Source organism: Agelaius tricolor, unplaced genomic scaffold, assembly GCF_023055355.1.
Source record: "Agelaius tricolor isolate 1412-34295 unplaced genomic scaffold, bAgeTri1.0.p SCAF_38, whole genome shotgun sequence".
NCBI lineage: Eukaryota > Metazoa > Chordata > Aves > Passeriformes > Icteridae > Agelaius > Agelaius tricolor.
Window position 1 is genome coordinate 1,083,271 of NW_027269298.1, and position 18,800 is coordinate 1,102,070.

At 46.4% G+C, this 18,800-nt stretch overlaps 1 protein-coding gene across 7 annotated transcripts in view; it reads left to right on the plus strand.

Annotated features, from left to right (window-relative positions):
• GPR107 (G protein-coupled receptor 107) overlaps positions 1-17,845 on the plus strand; it is a 45,382-nt gene extending 27,537 nt beyond the window's left edge. For 2 of the 7 annotated variants that reach the window (XM_071454005.1, XM_071454006.1), the window contains exon 18: positions 4,812-10,319. In XM_071454005.1, the coding sequence (XP_071310106.1) occupies positions 4,812-4,908 (97 nt within the window). In that variant the 3' untranslated portion in view covers positions 4,909-10,319. Of the gene's footprint in view, positions 1-4,811 lie in introns of all 7 variants that reach the window. The other 5 variants (XM_071454004.1, XM_071454000.1, XM_071454001.1 and 2 more) reach the window with 5 other exon arrangements.
• Positions 17,846-18,800: the final 955 nt, after the last annotated feature.

The window sequence follows — 18,800 nt, forward strand, 5'->3', positions numbered from 1 at the left end:
CCTTTTTGCCTGTTAGAGCGAATTTCAACTTTGTCTTACGTGCTTAATGAATTTTTGCTTGTGGGGGTTTTGCTAGGACTAATAATAGGACACCTGTCAAATACAGTTATTTTAGTCAATTGAGAAGTTGCTAAATTTAGGAGAATCTGCCAAAAACGAGCTGGAGGAAGTTTAATGAAGTAATTTGGTGATTTACATCTCATCAGAGTTAGAATTCCTTGTGAGCCTTTTCCTAGTAAGGCATTTTGCTCTTTGCTTCGGGAGTTTCCATTGTTGTGCCTCGTGGGTTGTTCCCCTTAGGCTTGCTTGCATTTTCTGATCTGATTCACCAGAAGTTTTTTTCCATTTGGGCTCTTGGCAGGGTATAATCTGTGCCTAGTTCTCCCTTCCCCAGCTCCATCAGGAAGGTTACATTTATAGATATTTGAAAAACAGAGTTTATTAAAATTCTGAGACAGGTGAAGCACTGCAATGGATGTGTATTAAATTCCTCCTTGATTTGGTCTTGCTGGTCCTGTTTTTGTCTTCATAAATATTAAATGTTGTTTCTGTTTTCTGGGAGGAAAAGATACCTGGGTTTATTTGAGCAGGTGACTAAGTATCTGTCAGTGTCCTGACTAACCACTGCATGAGTGTTTTGTCTTTGATGTGATAAATACCCATTGTCTTTACAGGCTACGGCAGAAACTAAAAACCTGCAAACTTCCTGGTGTTCTGCTATGTCAGTTTTACTGTTATTTTTGTTTTCCAGAGGGTTTTTGTTTAAAATCAGGTTCTCTAAAACAGAAGCATTCAGGTCCTTTAGACTCAACATTTCTATGAGCCAGCAGAGGGAAAAACTGTGAGGTTATCAAACCTCCCTCCTTTCAAGGCTTGCTTGTCTTCCATGAAAAAAATAGGACATTTTAAGTGCAGCTCTTTAGTTTGGGTCTGTTTTCATGCATTGCAAATGATTCAAATCTCACTCTGGCAGTAAATGCAAATATTGTTAAGGACATTGGAAATCTGGAAAGTTTCAAGAAAAATCTGCAAATTAGGTGTCTGCACAGAAGCAACACAAGGCACAAATCCTCTCTTTGTAAGTCCTTGTAACTCTCAGGAATAAAATACAAATCAAGAATAACAAAGATAACTCTGGCTTGGGGAAAGGATCCACAGACTTTGCTGGAATCTCTTCAGTTGTTCCAGGCTGCACAGAAGTTGTCCTGGCAGGGAGGAGAGTGTGACTAAAGCTGAGCTAAGGAGCTGTCTGTCCTTTTTCAAGCAGGTTCAATAGCCATTCATCATCAGCAAAGTGGCTTTCTGTGTATTCAGTGCTGGGCAGCCTCTTGGGCTCTGTCAGTACGTGGGCTCGTTGCTGACAGTTTGTGAGATTCAAGTTCCCTGCTTGAAAAGGTGCAGCCACACTTGGCAGAAAGAGCTGTCAGGCTTCCAGTCCTAATGTCATTTCTGGGGCATGAACACAAAAATATGAACAGTACAGTAGATGAGGTGGGGGTGAGGAAGGGGAAAGGAAGAATTTTTTGTTGTTTTGCTTTTCTTTTTTTTTTTTTTTAATTTCATTAACTCAGCTGGCTTTAGATGATGGATATCAAAATGCTCTTTAACAGATATTGGTTGAGAATGATGTTCATGCATGCAGGGCAGGTTAAGATATTTCCACTGGAGGAGGGATTGCAGGAGAAGAAACCATTAATGGTTTTGTTCTCAAGTTGGTAAATCCATCTTACTCAGTGTGTGGAGACTTTGCTTCTCCTTAACACCCAAAACAGCCTCAACACAGGGAACTGTTGTGGTAACACTGATCTTTGCTTATGCCTTGGGATCTGGAGTTTCTCTCTGTGTCATGAGGCAGCTTATTCTGTGCTGAGATTTGAAGACCTGCTTGGTTGTTTTTCTCTGCTTTCTCTCAGGTTGTGCTTCATGGCAGACTGATTCATGGTGCTCTCCATTTGCAGTGATTTTCTTCACCTAACACATCTTTTGCTTGCAGGGATCAGCTTTTCTGTTCTATGGCTGACCAGTTTTCACTCCAGTTTGCAATAGCTTGTAAGAGCTGGCTGCTGCCAGTGTTGCAGTGGTTCTTGTTGGACTATAAAACAAATAAATAGGAGAAGAGACGGTTGAAATCCACCACTGTGGAGAGCTGGAGATACTTCTGAATGTTTAGGCATTCCTTGATACCTTGGAAACAATGCAGGAGAAAAATAAACCCTGTGAAATCTCTGCAGCACATAGCACTGTGTGATGGAGTGCTTGGGGAGCTCCTTCTCTGCCTCATTTGTGACAGATATCCCTCTGGCAGGCACAGAAATGCTCTCTGGAGAGGGATGTTTCAGTGAGAAGGATTTGTTGCATTTTAACTGCTGCTGATTTGTGGGCTGGAAATGCAGTTCAGCAGACTGCAGGTGAGAAACATTTCCCTGCTGTATTGCAGGTCAGAGCTGAATTGCTGAGGACATTGAGGATTTCAGTGTGCTTGGTCTTAGTGCTGCTACCCTTATTTTATTGGGCACTAAAAGGTGATGACTGGACTGATTTTGAGAGTGAGAGGAATTGCCTGTTGTGCCTGAACAGTCTGAGAAAAGGAGGGACTTGAGAGCTGCTTCATGCTCTTGTCACAAGACCAGAACAGTCTCTTCAGCTCTTCTGATGGGATTTAACCTTCACTCTTGGGGAATCCACACAGAAATCTCTCCCAGCTGTTTGCTGTTACTGAGAGGGGACACAGTAAATTGCCCCTCTGGTAGCAAAGGATGTGGCTTGATCTGCCTGCACTTTCAGTGTGTAACTGTCCATAAACATGGGAAGTGGATCATTCCCTCCTGGCTGTAACCTTGCATTGCTTCTGTCACCACCTTGGTGTGCAGGGGCTCTCTGATGGCATCAGAGTGCAGTGCTGGAATCTAGGCTGTGTGCCAGGTGGGATCTTCCCAGCTGTGAGTCAAGTGTTGGGACTGCTTTGGTGTCATGCATGTGTGAAACACCTCTTTATATATCCCAGTGTCTCTGCTGCTGCATTGCTGTGTGAGGTGCTCATTTCTGCTTTGTAGTTCATGGCAATCTTCAGCTCCTCCCTGAGGAATGGATACTTAGCTCCTCATTCTGTAATTATGAAGTTGATTATTTCTGAAGAGTAAACTTGGTAGCTGTCTTGCTGCATCCTCCTATACTTTTCAGACTATTACTTCAATTTGCCAGAATCTTTTTGCATTCTAGTCTTGTTCTCCAGTATGTAACTCTTAGTGTCTTGTGCAGATTTAATAAGCAAGTTCTCTATTCCATTACCCAGGCAATTACTGAAAATACTGAGTAGACGTGAACCCAGGACAGGCCTCTCTGGAACCACACTCAATGTTCTTACATTTTTGACAGGAAACCATTAAGTAAATCTCAATGCATATTTTTCCAATTAGTTATCCATCTACTTTGGTTTTGTCTAGCTTATGTTTCTCCAGATTTTTTCCTATCTGACTGTGGGAAGGAAACCTTTGGCAACAGGGAGAACTTAAAAGATCTGCATGCCTCTGTACTGATTAGTTTGATCTCTTCTAGGAAATGTTTATTGTTTAGTAATTCCATCTTTCTTCTTTAAGCAACCTGCTTACTTTTCTCTGTACTTGCCTTTTTTTACTTTAGTAGGGATAAAAGTTATTTGATCTGTATTCTTGTGACCCTTTCCTATTAAGCCCAAGCTCATCTAAAGTGAGAACCAGTGATGATCCCAGTATGGCCACTGCTGGAATGTCACTGAACACAGCAGGCTGAGTAAATTATTTTTACAGTACATGAGCAGAAGCTGGGATCTAACATGGAGCTAAGGGAAGAGGAGTGTTATCTGACTTCTCCTCTTGGGGTGATGCTGTGGAGATGTTGTTAGCAGCTCTGATCAAATAAAGCACTCTGACTTGGTAAACAGCAGGTGAAAGTGCTCACAGACCAACAGGGGCAGCTTTGAACAGGACAGGTCTGTGTGTGCTTCCAGGCATCCCTTGGGAATGCATTGAGCTATTGACACTCTTACCTTCAGCATCCAAAATAACCTTTGTAGCATGTTTGTGGGGAAAAAAAAATACCTGTATGGAATGAGAATCACACTGTGCAAAAGAATAAAGGCAATGTGTTGTGCATCCAAATTGCCTGTTTGGTGGAGCAGCAGAGGAAACTGAAGAGCTGCTGGAGAGCCAAGGCAGTTCCAGGAGGAATGGTGCTGCTCTGCCTGCATAAACATTTCAGCCTGCCTCATATTGAGTGGTGTTGTGAGGCTTTGTAGTTCAATGCTCAGATTGCCATGACAAACCCAGGCTTGGATGGTATAAAAGGATAACTTCTCCTTTCTGTTTTGTTGCTGCTCATTTTGCTATTAAGAGGAGCTGGTGTGCATTAAGCTAATAGGGTTCATCTGGGGCACTGTCCACTGTGTATTTGTGTCATATGTTGTGCCTATTAAAATGCAGAAGAAAGTCACAGAAGTAAGGGTGGCCAGCTGCATAGTAAATGGGGCTTTTTAAGTGAACTGCTCAAATTTAGCAAATAAACACCTGGTTTAACTGTTTTACCACCCCTGTTACCTTTTTTGAGGTATGAGCCAATATTACTTGCTGCTTTGGTTTAGTGATAGATGGGAATGGCCTTGAGGTGCTCAAGGACAGTGGCTGTGCTGTGTCAGGGCAGTACAAAAGATCAAACATGAGAACTGCTCAGTGTGGGTAAAGAGATGTGAGAAGTGTTGTTTGATGGGTGTGAGCTGTTGCTGAAATGGATTTTACAGTTCAAGGTCTGATGTCTGATGCTTCTCCCTTCTCTTCTAGGGTGACAACTTCAGGAGTAATGGAGGGCATGAAGAAAGTCAAGAAAGTGGTGAATGGTTCAGCAGAGCCTCAGGGCGAATGGGAGAGCACAGCATGATGGACTGGACTAAGGCAGCACTTTCAGAGAAACTTTTTTAATTTATTAATATTACTCTCAGTGGAAAGGGAGCAACTTGCACTCCCCACCACTGAAACTGCAGAGTGGGGTGTGTCTAGGGAGAGCAAAGCAGTGCAGAAATATAACTATTCTTTTGATCATAAGAAAATGGGATCTCCTGGTACCTGCAAGGAGCCTGAAGCTTTCCTAGGGATTTTGGGTAGCTTTTTTTCCCCCTTTCTGGATCGGTTCTTTATTCTGAATTGTTGTGTTCCTCAGAATGTGTAATACTAATGTGAAGAGGGATCTTCAGTGTGTATGTAAAGAATATATTTTATATAATGCTCATATATATGCACACACACACACACACACTTGCTTTGTAACATGAATGCTGGGACTTGCAAAGCCTGTCAGAAGGTGGGAAAAGAAGATAAAGACATGTAAGTATTTTTTTTTCTTTTTATAAACTCTCCTTTTGGCTTGGATGGAACATTGCAAAACAAATGGATGGGAACAGCTGCAGTTATTTGAGAGACTGAAGGGTATTGGATCAGATGACTTCTGCCACTGCTCATGCAAGTGTGAAAGGTGATAAGTATCTTCTTGTCTTATCCCTGCAGGTGTCCACCTGAATGTGTCAGGTTTTCAGATGTGTTGCTATACAGGAAATGAGTGACTGTTCTCCATTAAAGCACTAAGCCCTTAGTGCAATAAGTATTTATGTACATTTTCCACTGTCCATGGAGTTGCTCTTGACTCACCCCCACCTGACAAGAAGTACACAAGAGGTATAAGACTGATGCTTGCTTTTTAGGGGTCTGCCTAAATGTTTACTTTCAAGCTGTGACCCAGAGCTTCATAAAATATTTTCAAGGTATTTCAAAAGTCACTCCTTTCTGGCACAGTATAAACAGTACCAGACTCTCCAGTGGAAATCTGTCTAGCCATTTTACTGCAGCATAAATCTCTGGTTCACAGTTACCCTGAGTTACTGGGCCTCTCTGGATGGCTACTTGTACCTCTCTGGCTGTGTAGGATTAATAACACTGCTGTTTGAGGTGAGCTGAACTGGTCAAAGTAGTATTGCCACCAAAACCAGGCAACTGTAACTCCCAGTCCTAATTTTTTTTTTTTTTTTTTTTGGTCAGGAGAGGAGAAGATTATGACCAGAACCTTGATGCAGGGGAATATGGAATCCTTGACTGTTAGCTGCAGACTTGCAGTAGAGTCTTTACACACACATTCCAAAATACCAGATGTATTTTCTCTGTAGTCTCTGGGGTTGTCAGTAGGGCAGTTAGTGTCCAGAGCTGTAATAGTGAAAAAGTGCTCATTTAGGGGAGGATGGAAGTGGCTCACTGGTGGAGTGAGGATTAGCTTTAACAAAAATAAATCAGCTATAAGTCACTGACCCACTGAAGCCTTAATGTTCATGCAGAGACGTTGCCATGTGGTGCTGTGGAGCCAAGAGCTTCTGCCAGGTGTCAGGAGAGGCATCAGCAGAGCTCTGGATGTGCCAGCATTGCTTACAGACTCATTCAGGAATTGGTTCTTTGGAGGGACTACATTTCTGGGCACACCTGATGAGAGGACTGTTAGCCTAAAGTTAATGTTATTCTTCAAGCTGAGAAGGAGGATTTCCTCCAGAATCCTGAACCACTTCCTCACTCCTGAGCAGGGATTGTGGAGCTCTTGGTGAGCTGTCTGTAGCAAGCCTTGCTGTTTGAGGAGCAGCATCCCTTTCCCCCATTGCCACTTCTTTTCCCAGGTGTTGGTTCTGTGCACCATGGAGGTGGTAGAAACAAATCTGCCTGCTTTGATACCTGGAACTGCTTTCTCTTCAGATAAAGCACAAGAAGAAGAGCATTTGTCTCTGGCTGCAGAATCCTCTTCTGTTTTCCTCCAGCTATAACTTCACAGTAATCACAGCAGTGATGGTTCTACTTTGCTGTCATTACCTTGCAGTGAGAGTTTTAGTGAGAAGAGATCCTGTACCAAGGAAGGGCTGTTTGGTCACCTATGGGCCTTCAGGCCTTCTGGAGGAAGAAATCTACATGCTTAGCCTGAAGTGTGAGAAATTGGACCATAAACAAACACAGGCAGTCCCAGCTCTTACATTTAAATGCAATACCTGGAAAACTCATCCTCTGCAGTTCCTCTGTCCCTTGTCACTCCCTGCATCCAAAGGGCTGCTCAAACAGGCTGTAAAGTTTGTTCAGAGAACCCTGAACTGAACTGAAGACTTGAAGTGTTGGCACTGAGGTATGTAAGGGATAAGGATGTGCTGTCAGGAACAAAGTGCATCTGGACAATGCCATTCTAGAGCCTGTTAATCCTTTTGTGAACGAGATGTGAAATTGTCAGAGGTGTGGTGTTTCACCCAGAACCACGAGGGCTGTGCTGTGATCCCAGGGAATGCTGAGCTGCTTCCAAACAGCTGCCTGTTCCATACCTCAGCATCAGGGGAGCTGACAATTTGGCAAGTGTTGTTACCTTAGTCTCAGGTTTCTTTTTTTTTTTCAATATGCTCTTTTTTTTGCTAAAGTTGCATATGGTGTAGGTTTTTGTGCCAAGTCTCTGGCTCACCAGTCAAAGGCCAGAAAAATGGGTCATTTCTTTTTGTCGTGGCATGAAATGCCACAGCAGTATTCTGGAAGTCCATTTTTTTACAAGAGCTTTTTCCAAGTTCAGCCCTGAGCTTCAGCAGTCAGCTCCACAACCAGCTTCTGCTGGTGTTTTGCACAGGATGCCAAGCAGCAGGAAATGGTCAGACCTGAGCATTAGGAGGGAAAATCAGTCATGGACAAGTCAAAACCTAAAAGATTCTTATTGTGGCCATTTCCACAATGAGTTTTCTCAGGTGCAATTCCTTGGATCAGGACAGAAAGTCTGCCCTGATGGGTGGGATGGCAGCTGGGAAGTTGGAGAGTGAAGGGCATGGCTGCAGTTGTGCTTCTCTGCAGCACAGCAAGTGCTGCCCTGCAAAGCATCAAAGACAGGACTGCTCCCTGCCCTCCTTCCCAGGCAAACCCCCAGCTGCATGACTGGCATTGCAGGGCTCCGGGGCCAGTGCAGGGCAGCAGCTCAGAGCTCCCCAGGCAGGATAATCAGTGCTTGCCTTTCACGTGCTGATGGCTGCTTATCTGCTAGGAAGCTCTGCCTCTCACAGGGAGGGAAGAGAGGAGCTGTTGTGGGTTGCAGATCGTTTAGGAATGTGTAGCTTTGATTCCCTGTCGCTGCTTTTACTGAAGTGAGGAGCTGGAGCCATCTCCAGCAGCAGAGTGACAGGAATCCTGGAACAGCAGCTCTGCTGCAATGGGAATAAATGGTTTGAAAGCTTTCCCATGTGCTGCTGCAGCCGAGCACTCAGTCCCCTCTGCAGACAAAAATGAGATTGGTTCAGTCTTCACTTGCAGTGCAGGTTATGCCCCAGTAAATCCCTGGGGACGCTGACATGCACATGGCACTGCTGCTCTCCTCCTTCCTGCCGTGGCTGCTCAGCAGGCTGTCTTCCAGAGGAAGCCTCCTCCTTGCAGTGCCACTGCCAGCCTCTTGCATTCTTCGGGCTGGAAAATGTTTTCCTTGATGGTTCATCAAGAGACATACTAAAAGAAAGCAAGACATAATGGGGTCATGTGGAACAGAGCTGCTGCCTGCTGGAGTGGAGCAGTTGGAGTTGAAGAAGCCACATGCTGTCCTATTAAGATGCTCTTTCATGTTGTCTGTTGTGATGTGTGCAGTGCATTGTTCAGTGTTTCCCTCCAGCTCAGTGCCCTGTTCCTGGATTTCCATGCTGGCATGCCCTGGGAGAGCATGTTGTAAAAATTTGCTGCATTGCAGCATTTTGTCTGGAGCTCATAGTGTGGAAGATGTATTTTTTCTGAGCTGAGTGGACTCTCTGGCTCGAGTGTGCATCCACCATGTGTCCTTGAGCACTGTAGCATTCCTTCTGGCCATCAAAGGCCATGTCCTGATCACTCCAGTGTGCACATCTGGTGCAAGTCCTGTAGAAGATTTTTAGTGTTAAGTCTTTTTTCCTTACTGTGTGTTCCTCTTAGAGAAAAGCAGTTGAGCCACTGACAATCAAATTGATGAGAAGGGAGGGGATTTTGTTGTTTGTTTGAAAACTGCCCAATTTGAAGCAAATACTGGGTATTGTAGGCTCTATTGAGCTCTGAGAACTGGAGTTCTTTAGCTATTAAGGAGAGGGAAGGAAATATTTCTTCCTTTAGCCTACTTGGTTTGTCTCCTTCAATTTGACCTGTCATGCTAGCTAACAGATTGCTGTCACTTTAAAGAAGATGTTTTATAGCTCCAGTGTTATGATCTCTGCTTCACTCATAGAGCACATCCCCATTTTTCACCTGTGTACAAAGTGAGGAGCTGTGGTGTGCAGGAGTGGGAGGTGCAGTGAGGTTTGAACATAGTGGGACTCACACTGAAGCTGTGACCTTGTGTGTAGTGCCAGTAGCCTCAATATTTCATGAAAGCTGAGGTGGTGCTGCCCAGAGACACTTGACCGATGTTTCTTTGTGTTCCCTGGGGCTGATATGCTGTAAAACGTTGTTTTAAATTGAATTAATTTGGCTTCTTTTTTGTAGCTGCTGGATACAATACTTTTGGGCTGGTTAATCACTTTTCCTTAGCAATACTGGGAAGCTGTGCATTTTCCCTTTGTAGTGTCTTGCCTGGATATAGCCATGATCCAGTGAGAACTGCACGTGATCTGTGCTCCCAAGTGGCTGGAACAGGATGTAGGAAAACATCAATACTCAGGTGTTGAGTGGTGTAGGAAGAAAGTGGCTGAGAAAAGAGTCACTCCTTTTAGGCTGACTGGCTCAAGAACCCATTTATTTTTGACTGCAGCAATCCTCTAGAAAGGACAATTCTAAATAAATATTTCCCTGTGGGATTTCACTCAGTGTTCTGCTCTCTGTGTACTAAAGTAGAGTCCGACCTCCACATCATCAGAAGTACTTCATCCTGCAGCCAGTGGAGCTGGTACCTGCTCTGTTAAAACAGAGTATGGGTCTAAATAGCTTCCCTTGCCCTTTAGGAACTATTAATAATTAATTCTAGATCCTCTTGTGTCATTAAGCAGCCATAGGGCGTCTTGTACAATGTAGCTTTGAATTCATTCAGTAAATGACCTCCAGAAGAACTAAAAAAGACTTTTCTGTGTACAGCAAGGTCCAGTTCCTGGGGTTTTGGTGACCTGTAAATATCCTATTCCTCAGTTCCTGTTCAGATGTAAAAATGGATTTTTTTCAGTATTTTTTTAAACTTTATTAAAAGAACAGCAAACAGTATTTGAAGAGAAGCAAGGTAGAGACAAGTCAGGACAGTCTGTGTAACTTGGTTTCCCTGCTGTGATGCAAATGTGTAAAATAAAGATTGACCAGAAAGAAGTTTTTAATGCATCTCATTTTCTCCTTCTGAACTGCCAGCAGCCAAGCTGACCCATTGTTCCCAAAGTCTGCATTTCCCTCTGCTCAACTTCTGTTTCCAGCCATCAGCATCTGCATCGTGGATTCAGGGCCAAATCACAAAACTTGTGTGGAAAACTTGTGTTGAAGGGAAAAGTTTTCCTGTCAGTGACCCAGTGAGGTTCACTGAGGTGCCTTTTCTTGAGCTCCAGGTGCTGGAGCTGTGCTTGTGTGTGCCCAGCTGCTCTTTTACTTTTGCAAGCTGAACTTAGGCAGTGTTTGTGGACTGAGTCTTGAACAAAAATGTTTCTCCCAGCCCTGTGTCTCCTGCAGTCTGGGGCAGGCAGGAATTCAGGAGCATCTGGGCTTGTTGCTGCTCCCCAGCCCTGAGGTCTGTGTGTTCTCTGCTGTCAGCTGCCAGGTGAGGGCAGATGGAGCTGATGCTCTGAACCTTGGCGTCCAGATACAAATTAAGGATACAAGGTTACTTTTAAACTAATATCTCTGGTGGATCTGGCCACACTATCTCAGAGGGGCAAGTCCTTGATCTGTTTTAAGTTAGACTGATGGTGATTTGGGACATCTGTAGTTGTGTTCTTCCTGAGGTGTTGAGATCTAACCTTACATTTCAATTCTGCAGACTGGTTGGGTTGGCAGGGATGAGGAGGGCACAGCGTTCCTGTCAAGTGTTCTTCCTGATAATCCCCCATCCCTCAAAAGCATCTGTCCTTCAGCACAAAATTCCAGTCTTCAAGATGTTTCTTCCAGTTCAGCCTGTGGTTCTCATCCTTCCACCGAGGGGTAATGCCAGAAATAGCCTCTCTTCTCTAACCTGCACCTCCCAAGCAGCCACTTCTGCACTGCCTCAAGCCTCTGGGTGAGTGTTTTACCAGGGAGCTAAATTATAAAAAGCACTTGGAATTTGGATTTCCTAATACCTCACTGTAGGTAAGCACAAACTTTCCTGATGCAGGTGGTCGCTGGTTGTTGCACTGGAGTGGCCTAAATCTCTTTAATCCAGGTTTCTCCAAACTGAACATCCTCTGCATTTTCTGTCTGTTGTGCATTTGGCCTTAAGACATTCACATTCCCCCTTGGCATTCCCTGACAGCAGCTGAGACTCATCCCCCAAGGGAAAGTGAAATGTTATGGGTGGAGTGGGTAAGGTGGGACTGAATTGTGGGAACATTCACTTGAGAAGGAGACTGAATGAAATTATCAGTGGAAAAATTGATTCCTGACCATTTTCTCCAAGGAGACACAAAGAAGAGCTCCCAGTATTTGAAGTCTATTGCAAGCAGAGGTCATCTGGCAGACTTACACAGGGAGCAGAAGAAACAAAACCACAGCTAACAAAACTTTCCTCAGTGTTCTGTGTTTGGATGTAATTTTGTAGGTGTTTTCCTGCCCAGGGGAGGTAAATTGTTCTACCTGCACTAAGGTTTTTCTTCCAGTGTCTGACATTCCCAGCTGTCTGATCATTTGCAGCTACTCATTGCAGTCCTGGCTGCCTGCTGCCAATGCTTTTGCTCGAACAAGGTTATCTTCATGACTGCAAAGAGCTGCCTTCTCCTTAAATCTGCTTTTGTCTTGCTTTGCTTTCTGACTGACAGGCTCTAATGAGGGGAGAGTGTTGTAGTGCCCTGTATAGTGAGTGGTCAATAAAAACCAAATTGCTTTGTACAGCAGAGGTAATAACACAGCTTGTTATTGGCACAGCTGATCCTGATGTTGGGGCCCTTGGTAAGGAGACAAAGGCTTTCTTCTGTCTTAAGTAGTAAAAAGTGCATATCATCCATTCCTTTTCTCCCCTCTCATCCATGGAAAATGGTAATTGGGGGTGACACTGCTTTGTAGTGGCTCCTCTCCCGTGTGGGATATTTTCTGTGGGGAGGCTGAGACACAGTACCTGAGATGGCTCTTGTATTCCTGAAAAAAAAAATAAAAATAAACAGGCATGTGAGGTGAGGTTGTTACAGGGTGGCAGGTGGAATAGGTGAGGACTGAAATGGAAGAGGCAGTGTGAAATTCCTTTAACTGCTCCCTCTTGGGCTGATTGTGCTGAGCTTGGCAAGAGCATCCTTGATGAGATGAGCAGTTAAAACATGGGTTACCTCTAAGTGTAGTAATAGATTTGGGGGTTTTAGTCCCTGAGGACATTGCTCTGGGGTGCAGATGATCTATATGCCTTCAGCCCTGAGTCATTTGGGTAAGGTGTCACAATATCCCCCAATATGCCATTGCCAGCTTCTCCCTGAGATTGCCCCCACTGCTTACCTGCAGGTGTGGAAGAGTCCCTGTCAGTGCTCCAGCTGCTTCTTCCCTGAACTGCTCAGATCTTTGTTCTGCAGGAGCTCTGTGAAGCTGGAAGGAATCCTCCACCCAGCACAGCTGTGAAGGTATGGATCTGCCTCTCCTGGGAGAAGCCAAACTTGTTCATGTTGGGCTAGATCTCTTACCAGGAGGCAGTAGCCAAATTGGAGGGGCTACAAAGAACAGCTGCAGTGACTGAGAAGAAGGAATTGGGCAATGGCACAAGATTACAAGAATTAAAGCTGTAAGCCTGACTAAGTGATGATTAAAGAAAGCCAAGAAGATGTAGCTTAGTACAAAATGGCTGCATGGGGGTAACCCACAGAAATGGGTTTGGAATTAGTGTGGCTGAGGGCTGAGCTGTGGACGAAAACAAGATGTTAGGAGAAGCCTTTTGCCAATGAGTTTGGCTGCAAACAATCTCCCTGGAGAAATGGAGGCAGTTCTGTGTTGTTTTAGATAATCAACACTAGGCTGGACAAATCATTGCTAAATACGCTGCAGGGAATGACCCCTTGTCAGCTGTGAGCTGGATGAAATGCCTGGCTCAGCCAATTTCCATTTGCTTATCTCAGTGGGAAATATATTGCGTGCGTAATTCCTGGTTTGGGGGGGTCGTTTTAGTTTTACTGTTAAACCTCACAGATGCCTTGAGTGAGCCTGGCTGCTCCATAGGAGGAACACGTTGAAATGAAGCTGGTTGGTGTGTGCCCTAATCTGTATTCTGAGGCAGTCAGGGTTTTAACTGTTGCTGCAAAATCTGAGTGGAAATATCTGCTGGGATTTATCAAGTACACAATGCCTGAGTGTTTCCATGAATCAGAGCAGCCTTATGGGAGACAACAATTCAAACTCTTAAACAGCAACAAAATTTGAAGAATAGGTACAGGTCGATCAGGTTGATTTTTTTGTATGTTTGAATGTTTTGAGGATTGTTGTGGTTTTGTTTGGTTTGGTTTGGTTTTAACGATTGCAGGGTAGGATTTGGGTGGGCAGACATTACTGCTGACTGCACAGTTTGCTTACAAAGCTTCTCAAGAGACTTGTGTCTTGTGTTAAAACCAGAGCCAGGTCAGCACCAGCTACCCCAGCAGACAGACCCCAGGCACCGAGGGGCTGATGAGCCAATGTAGGAGTCATGAGTAATCAAGAGGCTGATTTCTGTCTGGTTTGTTGGTGTGAAGCCCACCACCACATCATTCCCTGTGCCCTCTGCAGGCTCAGAGCTCGGAGTGGAACAGACACGGAGCTGCCTTCAGAGCAAACATCTGGGCAGGATCACAGAAGAGCTGGAAGCCACGTGACTTCCCTTTATTTTGAAGGTTCTTATAAATATGTATATTTTCTAAAAGCTCTGTTCTGCTCCAAACCTCTTTCAGATTTAAGGACGCTTGTGTCACAGATGTGGGGTTTGTTATTAAAGCCCCCTGCTGAAGCTTGGCAGCAGAGCTGGTGAGCAGTGCTCAAGTCACCTGCAGTGGGTGGAGAGCAATGTGGAGAACAGCTCCTCCAACCCCTTTTCCAGCCCTGAGGGTGCCAGTGGAGTCTTTGCTGCAAAATGCTACTGCTGCCTCTGTGACTGTGATCTTATCTCCCCCAGACAAAGTGCACAGCACTCCTCGGTTGTCCTTACAAGGAGCCTTTTTTTAATTTTCAGTCTGTCTGGAATCAAGCTCAAGGTAGCTGGGCTGAGCTCTGCAGGATGAGGATGGCAGGAGCAGAACAAGGGTGACAAATCCCACTTGCCAGCCGGGATTTGTGGTGTGCCACGAAGGAAGATCGAAGGAAGATCCACAAAACCTCCTCCTGCTTGGCTTTGTCTCAGCCCAGGGCTGCAAACTGCAGGCAACGGGAGAACGAACAGCTGATGAGTTCACCACAGCCACCCTTGCCGGGTTCCTACATTAGCATAACAATTACAGCCCCAGAGGCTGTAAAGAAAATACAGGCTTTAAAAAATAAACTAGAATTTAACAGAGAAATTAATAGCGTAGCAAATTGTAACGCTGAGCGTGCCGGCTGCGTGTCAGTCTCGAGCGACAGCTGTACGTGCAGCCCTGGCACAGTTTGATTTCCAGACCTTCCCCTGCATTTGGCCATCATTTCAATATCTACACTTCCATTTCCTGGGGAAAGAGCCTGCAGGGCACCATTCCTGCTGCCACTTTCCCAAAAACCTGGAGTGTTTTGTGTCTGTCGCGTTTCTCTGCAGCCGTGTGATGTATTGGCATTAAAGTGCTGTGCCATAGAAATTAATTTATGGCAGTGATAGCCATTAGAGCTGCTGTAGTCCGAGTCTTGGAGTGTTTTGGGTTATAAGTCTTGATTTTTGAAGGCTTTCTTATTTAGTCATATGTAGCTCAGCTATCAAAGCAGTTGGTAAATGCCAGCTCTGGGTGCTTGCTGTGACCTGCAGTGATACCAGGGGCGAAGCAAGAGCGGCTCACTCGCATCTTGTCAAGCAGAAAGCAGCTTCAGGAACACCCTGGTTGGTGAGCTGGGAGCTGTGGAGTCCCGTAGAACGCTGCTCACAGCCTTGAGATCATCCGTATGTGAAATGGTTGTAATCTGAGATGCGGGTGATGCCTGGGAAGCCGAGGGTGTCCCCAGCAAGAGCCGATGCATTCCTGTGCTTGTGGTTGTTGCACCAGGATGTTGAACTCACTCTAATGGCATTTTTTTGTTCAAGCCCTCTGGAAAAGCAGCTATTTTGGTGGCTCTCTGTGCCAGCGGTGACCATGGCTTGTCTGGGGGAGCAGCCAGCACTGATGCCAATAATTCCTTTGGCTCTTTTTCTGACTGAGTCAGATCACTCAAGCATTAACCTTAAAATAGCAACTATTTTTGTAGTTGATATAATTAATCTCCTCTGTGTGTATGTTCCTTCCCTATTCCAGGCTCTGATGCTTCACCACTCCCCTGCTGACCCACTCCTGCTTTGGCACAAGAAAACTCTGAGCAAAACTTGGCTTTTCCACAAAAAAAGCACGAACTACAGGCTGTGTGTGCTCTGCTCCGTGAGTTCACTGCCAGGCTGGTGTCTCCAGTCACAGATTCCTCGCTCATGTGGTCTGTTGGGTTTGGAGCATCTTCTCGATCTGTTTTTGGGTGGGTGGATGTGGAAGGGGGATGTTCACAAGCTGCCAGGACCGGGGGTGACACTGGCCACAAAGACAGCTGTGATGGATGGGTGGGTGGATGTGTGGGTTTCGTGATGCAGTAGGAAAAAGCGATTTCGAGAAGCCTGAACGGACCCTGCGAGGCGCCTCGTCCAGCCCTGGGAAGGGGAGGAGCGAGGAAGGGGATGGGAGGGGTTAACCGGGGTCCATCCCCTGCCTCTCTTCTCCCTTTCCTGGGGCAGCTCCTGCGTCAAAGCACATCCTGGAGTGCAAGCGTGCCATGCTGGATACTACCCCATCCTCAGCTTCCCACCCCACAAACAGCTCCAGCCGTGCCAAGGTGGGGTTCAGTGGGTGCTGTGCTCGGGCTGTGTGACACCAATGATTTTTTAGGTCTGAGCACATAGTGAGGAGGATGAAGGGGGAAAGGAAAGACCATCTGTGATGAAGCACAGAGTGAGCACAGGAGATCAGGACAGTCTGCACCTCACTGCATGCATGCAGTGCTATTCCCACGAGGCAGCTGCAATCCTGGCAATTAAATCAGGAAGGATGAGCTGGGGAGAGCCCCCGTGATGGCGTCTGAGGATGCTGATTAAATGTGCACAGCCTGGTGAGCCCACGTGGAACAAACTGCTGCGTGGCTGAGCCTGACAGACTTGCTGTGTCCTGGGCAAAAAAACTCTGGGGTTTTATTAAACACTTTCAAGCAGATACCTGAGGAAGGAAAAGCTTTCTGCAGACACACACTGGGCTGTGCAGCCCACACAGCTCCCAGCATTTACAGTCAGAACGTGCAGTACTGGATCCATCCCAGCCTCCAGCAGTGGCATGGCAGGAGGGGCAAAGCTTCCCTTGGAGCAGGAACCCGCTCTGACCACGGCAGCAACAGCAAACATTGCCCAGGGAATGCTCATTTCCATGGCTGCAGTGAGGATCAGACAGCGGAAGCCCTGCAAGCACACACTGCTTAATCAAAAAGCCAGCCCGGGTCAGGGCTGGCTCTCAGCTTGTCCTGCAGTTGCTGGTGGTGAGAGATGTGAGCAGTGCCTGAGGTCTGTCTTGGAAGAGAAAGCCAGGGGGATTTATGAAGCAAAACTACTCTCAAGGACTGGCCTGCAGTGGATTTTCCTCTGAGCAAACAACCCAGCTCCTTCCCGGGCACACTGACCACACTCAGCTGGGCACGATTGTTTTGTGTCCCAGTCGCTGTTCAGATTTCAATCCTGTCGGCCCCAGGAGTTTTTCCAGGCTTGGGCTGTGTTTTTCTGCCTTCAGAAATGTCACTTCATTCTAGAAAATGTCACTAGGGTTGTTATTTAAACAGTAATAGGGTTAAAGCTAATAATTGGGGAGTGAAAGTGGCTGGCTTGCATAGTTTCCGATTACTTTTCTCCTCTCGTCTGTCTGATTTGAGTTCTCTCCTCAGCGTTTCATGTGATGGAGGCAGGGTAGAGTTTTAAATAGAATTAAATCCTTTCAAAATCAGTTTTGCAGCAGCAGAGCCCGTGCTGTGCAGGGAAGGTTTGGGACCTCGCTGGACCCCAGCTGGGCACTGACAGGTCATGCTCTGCACACAAAAGGACACCCCTGCTGTGATGTGGTTACAGCCCAGGGAGCACAGATGAAGGAAAATACTGCAAAAACTGGAGCTTTGCTGATGGGCAGCAAAGGGGCTACACAGGATGGTTTTGCAGCACATTTGGGGACTAGACTGGAATCTGCTGAGGCCTGTTGGAGTCACAGGCACGCCTTTGTCCCTAAAAGCCACGCAAATACTGGAAGCAACTGTGGGACGGATGCTAGAGGGGAGACACGGCTCACAGGGCTCTGGCTGCTACGTGCTGCCAATCCCCTGTGTTCAGTGCCATCCCTCCAGCTCATCCCCAGGCTGTGCTGCTGCTGGGACATGGTGATGGTGTTTTTATCCTCTTCTGCCTTAATGAGCTCATTTGTGCGAGGCTGGGTAATGGAGGACGAGGCATTTTAGAAACATCCACTTGGGGAATGTATCCCTGGAGAAGTGAGTGTCAGGCAACGTTTGGCTGGTTAAAAACAATAAAGGTGCAAAGAGCAGTGCTGTGTCAGCTGTGCTCCTCTGTGTCCTCTGCAAACACGCCGTGTGTGTTGTGTTGGGCTCTCCACAGCCCCACAGACAGGTTTTGCTGTATCCAGGCACAGATTTTCCCCCTCTTTGGCTGCTACCACGGGAGTCCAGGCATGCCCAGGCAGCTCCAGCAGGGCCCTCATTGCAACACAGGCAGGAAGAAAAGTGTATTTATCGTGTGCATCAGCACAGCTAATGACTGCACACAGACACTGAGCTGTTGTGGAGGCACAAAGCCCTGCACGGGTTTGAGGTGGGGAAAAGCTGGGTGCTGCTGTTTTTGAACACTTGTATGGTTTCCTGGCCGCACCACAAACCTGCTGTAGGTTGAATCTGTGGGGCTTTTGAAGTGATTGAACTTCATCCCTCGAAGTGCACACATTGCAGAGAGTGAGTGAAGGCTCAGTGGAGCCCTGGTGTGAGAGAATGGTAGAAGCACAGAAGGGTTTGGGTTGGAAGGGACCTTAAAGATCATTTAGTCCAACCCTCTTTCCAGGCAGGGAGACCTTCCACTAAACCACACTGCTCAGAGCCCCATCCAGCCTGGCCTTGAACACTTCTAGGGCTGGGGCAGCCACAGCTTCTTTGGGAAACCTGTGCGAGGGCCTCACCACCCCCCGAGAGAAGAATTTCTTCCTGATGCCTAATCTAAACCCTGCCCCCTGTCAGTGTGAAGCCATTCCTGCCTGTCCTGTCCCTTCATGACCTTGTCCAAAGTCCCTCTCCAGCTCTCCTGGAGCCCCTTTAGGCACTGGAAGGGGCTCTAAGGTATTCACAGAGCCTTCTCTTCCCCGGGCTGAACAAACCCAGCCCTCAGCCTGAACATCCTAAGCTGAAAGTGACCCACAGCGATCCGACTCCTCCACGTGGGGAACAAACCCCTCTTCATCTGGGGAGCCCAGGGGCTGGAAAATGCTTCTACAA